General features: G+C 53.0%; 1 protein-coding gene across 1 annotated transcript in view; it reads right to left on the bottom strand.

Moving 5' to 3' along the window:
* Nucleotides 1–10,394, bottom strand: part of ush2a (Usher syndrome 2A (autosomal recessive, mild)) — a gene marked incomplete at both ends in the record, with an annotated part of 353,577 nt that overhangs the window by 262,273 nt on the left and 80,910 nt on the right. Inside the window, 3 exons of the mRNA XM_083650615.1 lie at nucleotides 5,795–6,002; nucleotides 7,352–7,482; nucleotides 9,149–9,344. Coding sequence (XP_083506741.1) covers nucleotides 5,795–6,002; nucleotides 7,352–7,482; nucleotides 9,149–9,344 — 535 coding nt within the window. The remainder of the gene's footprint in view (nucleotides 1–5,794; nucleotides 6,003–7,351; nucleotides 7,483–9,148; nucleotides 9,345–10,394) is intronic.

The following is a 10,394-nucleotide window of genomic DNA, read 5'->3' as shown; positions in this document are numbered from 1 at the left end:
ACATGGTAGCTGTAATATAGGCTCTTAGGGCCCGCACTGGGCACAGCAGTTCCCGCTTGTCCCCCCTCTCTCCTGGTGGGGGGTCAAATCGTGCAAGCCGTATTGGCTGGTTGAGGTGTGAGTGCGACAGCACCTTAGGGAGGAATGCTGTGTTTGGCCACAGAGTGACCCCCGAGCCATCTGAGTTCCACCTCAGACATGAGACACTGACAGACAGGGCGTGCAGCTCACTGACACGCTTTGCTGAGGTAATGGCCAGGAGGAATGCAGTCTTGCATGACACCCACTTTAGCTCCGCCTGTGCCATGGGCTCAAAGGGAGGCCTGCATAGAGCATCCAGCACCAGGGGAAGATCCCATGCTGGGATTCTCGGGGCTCTTGGAGGATGCAACCTCTGAGCCCCCTTCAGGAAGAGGGACACCAGACTGTGGCTCCCCACTGTGCCATTGTCGACTCTGGCATGTCGACACGATATTGCCGCTACGTACACTTTCAGAGTAGCAGGAGCCCGGCCTTTGTCCAGGAGGGACTGCAGGAACTCAAGGACAGTAGGCACAGAACAATGTACTGGGTCCTCGCTCCGACCCATACACCAGCTGTAAAATAGCTTCCATCTGTTGTCGTACTGCAGACGAGTGGATGGCGCCCTTGCATTCATTATAGTATGCCTGACAGGGTCTACACAGCTGCTGAGTAGTGGTTCGGGCCCTCCAGCAGCCAAACGCACAGCTGGAGGCGTTGGGGATTGGGATGCCAGATCTGACCTTCCAGTTGGGACAGGAGATCTCTCCTGTCGGGGAGGCGCCATGGAGCGCTGCGACAGAGTCTGTGCAGCAAAGGGAACCATGTCCTCCCTGGCCAGAAGGGGGCCACCAACAGAATCCTGTGGCCCTCCTGAAGAACTCTCTGAAGTACTAGCCGAATCAGAGGAAGTGGTGGGAAGGCATATAGAAGACCCTCTGGCCAAGGATGAGCCAGTGCATCCTGGCCCAGAGGGCTGGTTGTCTCCGCTAAGGAGAACCATAGAGGGCAGTGAGTCGACACCTCTGAGGCGAAGAGGTCCACCTCTGCTCTGCCGAAGCGGCTCCAGACTGTGTGCACCACCTCTGGGTTGAGGCACCACTCCCCCGATGGAGGCTTTTGACGGGAGAGGAAGTCTGCCAAGTGGTTCTGCTCTCCTGGTAGATATATTGCCCGTAGGCTGATCAGGCGGGGGGCCGCCCATGTCAGGAGGTCCCTTGACACTTGCAGCAGCCGTGCCGACTTGGTTCCACCCTGATGGTTTATATGATAGACGGTCGAGGTGTTGTCTGACCGAATGAGGACGTGCCTGCCCCTCAGGTATGGCAGGAAGTTCTTGAGAGCTAGGTGCACTGCTCGCAGCTCCAGCACATTGATGTGTCCGGCGCGGTCTTCCCCAGACCACTGCCCGCGAGCCGTCCTGCTCTGCCACACTGCACCCCATCCTGCGGGGCAGGCATCTGTGGTGACAGTCTCCCTGCGGGACGGGATGGAGCCCATAGGGACCCCCCTTGCCATATAGGCCCCGTCCCTCCACGGGGCTAGGGCGAGGAGACACTGCTGTGCCACTCTGACCTTTCTGTGTCTGTGCCGCTTGGCGTCCAAGCGGAAGCCGTTCAGCCACCTCTGCAGGGGGCGCAGCGACAGCAAGCCCAGCGGAACAACAGCTGCGATGGATGTCAGTTTGCCCAAGAGCCGAAGAAACGTGACGTAGGGCAACAGTCTTCCCCTTTGGAACAAGGGAAGAAGGCGTAGGATATCGTCCACACGGTGTGGGGACGGACAGGCTGTCATAGTAACAGTGTTTAATGCTAGCCCAATGAAGGTTGTGGTCTGAGATGGTTCTAGACAACTCTTTTCCATATTTACCTTGAGTCCTAGGTGGGACACGTGGGACAGGAGGCACCCTGTATCTTGGGCCACTTGAGCTCGGGATGGTGCGCAGACCAGCCAGTCGTCTAGGTACGGAAGGACCTTCATGCCCTGAGACTGCAGAGGTGCAAGCGCCGCTGCCACACATCTCGTGAACACCCGTGGGGAGAGAGAGAGCCCGAATGGCAGCACCCTGAACTGCCAGTGGTGGCCTCGATAGGCAAAGCGCAGAAACTGCCGGTGTTGATGGGCAATGGGGACATGAAAATAAGCGTCTTTCAGGTCTATGGATGTGAACCACTCTCCACGGGCTACAGTTCGCAGAACGTCTGCCGTGGTCAACATATGGAAGGGCATGACCTTCATGAACTTGTTGAGTTCCCTCAGGTCCAAGACTGGACGAAATCCGCCAGTCTTTTTCGGCACGAGGAAGTATGTCGAGTAGAACCCCCTGGGGTGCGACAGAGGGTCTACAGCCTCGATGGCACCCTTGGCCAGGAGGGCAGCCAACTCCTGGTCTAAGGCTATGGCTTTCACCGGGTCGTGTATGATGGTAATTTTGACCCGGCTGGATGTTGGGGGCCGGCGTCGGAATTGAAGCTTGTACCCGTGGGTTAAGGTGGCAACCACCCACGGGTCTGAAGTATGAGCAGCCCAGTACCTGAGCTGCTGATGGAAAAATTATCCGACAGCCGGCCGCGCGGCTTCAATGTCCGCCCCGCCGGCCCCTAGGGGCCCTGAAGGGGGGACGGACAGGCTCCGGGGCCCGAGGCCGATTGGAGGGCCGAAAGTCACGGCCCCGCCTCTGCGTGTACTGCTGAGGTTCACGACGGCTACTGATGTGCTCTGGTGGTGGAAAGCGGGCTCGGGGAGCAGCCGAGGGGCCCCTGGGCCTGGTGGGCGGAGGCATACGGCGAAGACCTGCCAGTTGCTGTCTGGTCTGCCCAGCCTGGATGGTTCGTTCCAGCGCTTCCTGTGCCGCTGACCCGAACATCTCTCCTGGCTCCACTGGGAGGCTACGGAGAGTCCTCCTCGACGCCTCAGTCAAATTAGACTGTGAAAGCCAGACTTGGCGACGAGTTTGGACCAGGATGGACATCATTCGTCCAATTTCCCTGGACATAAGGCCGAACGCCTCCAGTGACGCATCACAGAAGGCCACGGAGTCAGCATTCACATTGCCCTCCTGTAGTGAAGCAGAGAGGGCGAGCATGAGGTGTGACAGGGAGTTGCCTATACGACCGGCCCGAGCTCCCGCACCATAAGCCCTTGTGAGAAGGTCGTCAGTCATCCGACACTGGGGTCGGGGGCACCTAGCATCCCTTCGCAGAGCCTCATCGGGGGAAACAATGAGGGATGCGATGGCAGGCTCCATAGCTGGCATGTGATCCAGGCCAACTCTTGCCGTGTCGTGCATGGCTGCCAGGGTTCGACCATCGGCAGAGAGACGGGAGCAAGCTCCAGTGTCCCTCCAACAGGCCTGCAACTCCCTTATGTAGTCCACTGAGTGAGGGACCTCAAAGGCAGTGGAGGCTGGCCTGCGCCTGAAGAAGGCGCTTGCGGGAGCCGATTCCGCCTGCTGCGGTATCTCCATGCGTAGGTGATCTAGCGCCCTGCGCATGACCGTACGCATGGGGCGGTCCTCCGTCTCAGTCAGCGAACTGTGAGCGGAGGAATGGGAGCCCGGCCCTGAGGCCCGGGAGACCCCATCCAATGAGTCTTCCCCATAATCATGAAAGTGAGTCGCAGAAGCTGCCAGGGAGAGTGTATCCTCCTCTGGGGCAAGCACCGGCATTGGAGGAGTGGGCACCTCAGCCTCCTCTGAGAGGACACCAGGCTGCTGAGCCATGAGCATGGACCTCATCTGGGCCAGCTCAGCGGACAGCTGAGCCACCTTTGATGACAGCCCACTGCGGTCAGACTTCGTCTTTTTCTTGGAGGGTCCAACCGCAGCGGCCTCAGCCAGACGCCTAGAGCTCCTACGTTGGAGCGGAGACACTTGGCCCGATGGGGGGATGTCACCTTCGCCCATTGGGTGTTCCAGCTCTGCCAGTCTGACAGCCCTAACTGCCCTAGGCATGTAGCTGCAGTTCATGCATGGATTGTCCGACAGTGCCTCCCTCAGGTGCACAGGACCAAGGCACGCGGGGCAGAGATCATGGCCATCCTCTGGCTGCAGAGGGGCCTCACAGGATGTGCAATAATGTGCATTATCCATCATGGTGGCACCAGTTAGGAACACCGCCACACCGGCTAATGCACACCCTTTACAGTTAGCCCAGAGCGCGGACGCAACTGGTCCCTACTGTAGATGCTGTATGCTGGGGGGAGGGAGCGCGTACGCTGCCTATACCAGCAGGCAGCAGAGGCTTACTCACACAGTAGCCTATATATATATACACACAATGTAATTAATTAATATATATCTTAATTAATATTACTGTCACTAGCAGTGGTTAGCCAAACAAAACATCTAAACTCATCCAAAATGAAAACACTACTCACAGCGCTGACGCTATAACGTTAGTGAACAGAATGAGACCATATACTGGGGGAAGGGAGCGCGTACGCTGCCTACACCAGCAGAGGCTATTTTTTTTTTTTTTTTTTCTTTTAACCACTCTTACAACGAAAAAACTCTAATCATAGAGCTGAAGCTATAACGTTAATGAACAAATGAGGCCATATGCTGGGAAGAGGGAGCGCGCACGCAGCCTTCCCCAACAGAGGTTTATTCAAGTTACATAACAATAACGATAACTAATAACAACCGGGAAGCGCTAACGCAACCCCCACACTTGTAATGCCGGGAGGAGGCTGCGCAACGCAACACTCACCGGCAAGTCTGCAGCAGTAGGTATCGTTGAAGATACAGCTTTGCAAACAATTATGAAGTCACCTCACCTTGTCCGGAGAGGGAAGTGGAAAACACTGCCTTACCGGCGAAAGAACGCCGCAGCGTCCACCTGAACACAAAATAACTCCTCTCATACGAGGAAGATATTTCCGTCGCAGCTCCTGGAGGGCGAACGTTCGCTGCTCCGACCAACAACGGCCGCGGAACTACTAGCAACGGATTTAACGTTTTAATATGAAGTATCTCGGTAATGCTTTCAAAAGCACTCTGCGCGCGAGAAGTTGAAAAGGAAATGATCCCTGATGACACCGGAAGATATAACCTCTGTCCGGTCATCCAGGGGGTCACAGGTGACATTGTTGGTATACAATACTCGAACTGCGCATGCGCGAAGGGGAATATTCAGTGCTTAAGCACCGCCTCTGGCGGTCAGCAGGGATGAAATAGAACACTCGGTTTAAGCAAGAACAAAAAATAACGGGGATTTTTTTTTTTTTTTTGGTTCGAGCCTTAAAACTCGTTATATTTGGATTTATCGAAATGTCTATGGAGAACATGGATGCCGAACTTACTTCCGGGGCAAATTACATCATGAAAAGTCACATGCCTGTTGAGCTCTATAGGCAGTGGTATCCTAAAGGTTAGAGAAGCGAGCTTGTGACCGGAAGGTCGTTGGTTCAACACCCGGGACCGGCAGGATAAATCTGAGTTGGGAAAGTGAAAAGGCAGCGCTTGCCCCTCCCTCATTACCACCACTGAGGTGCCCTTGAGCAAGGCCCTTAACCCCAACCGCTCCAGTGGAGCTGCTCAGTGGCCAGCAGATCAGAATGTGGTTGTACTGGTCAGCTTCCAGGTATGAATGTGTGTGTGTGAATGTGAACAGGGCGCTCCTGAAAAAGAGAGCATTGCTCTCAGTGAGACTCCCTCTGTATGAATAAAAAGTAAAAAACAAACAAAAACAAAAACTCAACACACACACGTACACATACATGCACACACACACACACACACAGATGTTCCTTGGCCAATATACTGTAGAAGTACCTGTGACATGGGCTTTACACTGGCACTGCCCCGTGCCCTGGTCACAGCTGGGCTCTCCTCCTCCTGAGGTGCCAACCACACCGATGTCACTGCAGTTACAGCGGACACAGCCCCTCGGACGCCAGGCCTGCAGGCCGTACCAGCCAGGCAAACAGTCTGCACACTGACGGCCTGTTACCACAGCCTTACACCCACACTGACCTCCCACCTGCAGGGGAGACAGGAAGGGAGAGGCCAGGGGGGAGGGAGAGGAAGGGGTCAAGTGTACCAGATGGGGGAGAGGTGAGGGGAGTGGGGGGAGAAAGGGATATGATGGAGGCAGTGTGGAGAAGAGGGAGAGAAGGTGTGGAGAGATAGAGGGGATGGAGGTAGTTTACAATAATTCACGATATGTTTACAATCGGGGAGGCTAACTCATTCAAATATGCAATAATGGAATAGTGGCGTTACAATGTGCCAGATGCCATCAAATTTGGGCTTTCAAGGCCAACTTTTTTCTCCGGGGGGCAAGCCTCCGGACCCCCCTAGCAGGCTACTTTTCCCCACTGGCTGGCTATGGCATATCCTTGTGGAAAGCCCATGATGCATCAGTACTTTTCCCACGCTGGCAGAGGGGGCCATGTTGTGCAGTAGGTGGCCACCTGCCCTTCCAACAGCCTGAATCTGCCATTGTTGTGTTGAATGTGTTATAAGTTGCAATAATGAGTTCTTGAGAATACAGGGGTTGAAATGAAAGCACACACACAAGAAATCAAGGAAGCAACGGTGATTGGTTATTGGAGGGGATGAGTCTGATTGGTTATTCAAATGTATGTATATCAGTCTCCGCCCACTCTCCGAGGAACTGATCCCAGGATTGATTCTGAATTTGTCATCCAGGATTTCTATTGACAACTTTGTGTGCACGTGTGTGTGTGTTTAATTTGTTATCCGCCCTTCCTGTTGGTAACTATTTGTGGTACATTTGTGTGTGTGTGTGTGTGTGTGTGTGTGTGTGTGTGTGTGTGTGTGTGCGTGTGTGTGTTATCCACTGTTTCTTCAGACAAGCGACAATGGCTGCCATGACCAACAAAACAAGTGAAATGTGTGTGTCTGTTTGGGTCTGCACATTTCAACATGTTCTTGTGTGTCTGCATGTGTTTGTCTATACGTGTGCATGTGGTGTGTGTGTGTGTGTGTGTGTGTGTGTGTGTGTGTGTGTGTGCGCGCGCGCGCGCGCGTACGTGCGTGTGTGTGTTTTTGTTAGTTTGTTTGTTCATTAATTCTGTTAATGACAGTTTTACATACTGGCTGTGTGTGTGTGTGTGTGTGTGTGTGTGTGTGTGTGTGTGTGTGTGTGTGTGTGTGTGTGTGTGTGTGTGTGTGTGTGTGTGTCTTCCTCCCACATCAACTGGTTGATATATGGTGTTGGGAATACAAACTTAACACAATCAATATATCAATGTTAGGTCTCTGAACCAAATCTGTAGGGGTGTATGTGTGTGTGTGTGTGTGTGTGTGTGTGTGTGTGTGTGTGTGTGTGTGTGTGTGTGTGAGTGTGTGCGCGCGTGTGTGTACCTGTTCACACTCCATGCTGCCGTTGACTGTTCCAGCAGTGTGGCAGTTACAGGGCCGACACACGTCAGGTGAAGCAGGATCAGACTGCTCCAGCCTGAAGAAGTGACTTGTACACAGCTCACAGTTCTTACCTGAGGGGAAGGGGGGGATAAGTACATTTTCTTTCATTTCAAGTTCAAGTTTCAACTTGATTTCTCCCAGTGGGTTTTGCAGCAAGTATTCAAAGCATTACTTCAAACACAAGACAAGGTAAGCATAGCGCTTGACACCCCAAACACACCAGGGGCCGGTTGCACCAAGTGGTCTTAACTATGCCTGGTCGTAACTCCTACGTCGGTCTTAGTTAAGACCAGTCTTTAGAGTGGATTTATGCCTGTTGCACCACCCTCCCTCCTCCCACCCTCCCTCGCTCCGGGGGAAAAATGGCGGCGATTGAGTGCCAGACAGTCTGAATGAAATTGAGTGTAACGTTCCCAATTCTATGTATTAAATTCTAAAAAACTAACGGCAACATTTGGGAAGGCTAAGCCACACAACTAGTTTGTTATAATCAACATCATGCTTCGATGGCGACGTTATGACGGTGACGATGACGGTAAGGACTCAAAAAGGTCTCCGCTGATATACACGGAGATCTCTGTTACAGGCAGGCACTACGCCTCCTCCTGACCAGGCGTAAGAGTTACGCCTGGGCGTAGTGAAAAGAAGGCTTAAGCCCTCTTGGTGCAACCGGCGTAGCTGTTAGGTCGTAAAGTTATGACCGGCGTAGCTTAAGACCAGTCGTAAGACCACTTGGTGCAACTGGCCCCAGAAGCGTACAGTATCCAATGCGGAAATGCTTCTTTCCGGCTTCCTTGTTAACAGGGGAGACCGATCACACCAGGCGGCGTCGCCTCGCCACGCTGCAGCGAGTTTCCACGTCGGATCTATTTTTGACGCAAGCAGCGAGTGGCCGCCGAGTGCAGCCGGGCATGAAGTCAATACAAGTTGTGAGCGGAGCAAAACAGAGCACTTCCGGTGTGAATGGCACCAGGACCCTGCTCAACGCTTCTGTGATGCGCTGCTTTCAGAGATGCTTCTGGTGGGTCCCAGCCGTGAGCTCCACTACCAGCGTTGCGTTGCCACCAGCATTGACCTTCTCCCTGCTCCACAGAGCGGCTTGACTTTGGAATGGATTCATCAGACAACAATCAGTTTAACTTATTTCAATGCAGAAGATGCAGCCCTCATACGCAACGCGAGCAGTGGAGCATCTTTCAGTGCTGGTAAAGGAATCATTCCCTCGATGCCTGACGCCGATAGAGACAGTCCGCATGTCTGGGAAGTTGGGAACGCCCACAAAATGTTAAACGGCTGGCGCGCGAGTGGGGTAAAACCGCCGATATATCTCATCATGGGCTGACTCACCAAAAGACGGTGCTGCGGCTCTAAACTACAGGTTTGGGGGTTCTAGAGCAGAACACAACAAGACGTCTGCTCAGATGTGCGTTTACTGCGGTGGTTAAATCCCCGATCGTGTCTGCCTGGGCTAAATTCTAACTTTGCTGAATGGATAGAACGGGGGAATTTACCCCACCCTGACCCCGCCCCCAGCCAGGCTGAGCCAGCTAACCCGGCGTCTATTGTGGCCGTTCCTAGAGCCTGTATGGGCGTTCCCAGACATGCGGACTGTCTCTATGGCTGTAGTGGAGCAGGGCAGTAAGACAAATCGTCATCATTTATTATCAACATCATGATGAACAGTTACTATACTTAACACTGTACCCGTAGTGTTAGTAACTGTACTTAGCAATGTACCCGTAGTGTTGTGCGTGCAGTTGTCACAGACTCCTCCCCCTCCTCGATAGTGCTCGTCCGGTTGGTCATCGGCTCGGACGTCGTAATGACAGGAGTGGGCGTGGCCGTGACACCGGCAAGGCCGGCAGCTCATTGGCTGGAGCTGATCACCTGACCTGAAAGGCTTGTCGTTGTAGAGGGGCGCACAACGCTGGCACTGTACAGTAAGAGAAAACACACACACACGTGTATTGTTGTTACATGGATGTGCTACTTAATTCCTCAGCCCCTTACCTATCTCTTCATACCTAAGCATGTCTCTTACTCTGATGCAAGATTTTCACATGGATGATACACACACACACACACACACACACACACACACACACACACACACATACACACACACGCAAGCACACACACACACACACACACACACACACACACGCAAGCACACAGACACACACAGACACACACACACACAGACACACACACAGTAAGCAGAAGACAGTAATCAAAAGCATTTTGTGCATTGTGAGTACCGTAAATTCCGGACTATAAGGCGCACCGGTCTATAAGCCGCACCTTCAAAGGTGACTATTTTTTTCTTCTATAAGCCGCACCGGTCTATAAGCCGCGGGTGTTTTGATGTTTAATTACCATATGTAAGGCTTCGTGCACAGAGGGGATTGTCGGGAAAGAGATGGCTGTTTGGGGAAGCTCCCATTTATTAACATTTCAACAAAACAAAAGTCAGGTCACTAATCCCCAGACAAAATCACACATTGTGAGATGCTTAAAAATCACCATCGGCGGGAGCTGCTGTGCAGCCAAGAACACAAGTGAAATTCGTTCTCTCGTGACCTGTGGTTCTCAACGTGATGGACGATTCACCTTTCTTGTTAACAGTCCTAGTGAGAGGCAGGTCGAACGTCAAAGGCACTTCATCCATATTTATGATCTGCTCCGGTCCGATGGAATATTCCTTGATCTTTCTTTGTGTGAATTCGCCGAAGTTTGTAATTTTCTCCTGGTAGTCGGGAGGGAGTTGCTGACACACAGTCGTCCGCGCCCTGACGGACAGTCCCTTTCGTCTCGGGTTTGTGCATGATCCTTTGCTGCTGCTGCTGTTGTTGTTCCTGTCTCGCTACTGTTTCAGACATGGCTTTCAGGCTCAATCGCCGCCATCGTCGTAACACAGCCAGTTCTCCATCTTTTGAAGCATGATGTTAGATTACAACGAGCTAGTTGTGTGGCTTAGCCTTCC

This window comes from Poromitra crassiceps, assembly GCF_964638095.1.
Source record: "Poromitra crassiceps genome assembly, chromosome: 14".
Taxonomy (NCBI): domain Eukaryota; kingdom Metazoa; phylum Chordata; class Actinopteri; order Beryciformes; family Melamphaidae; genus Poromitra; species Poromitra crassiceps.
This window is presented reverse-complemented; position numbering and strand designations above follow the sequence as displayed.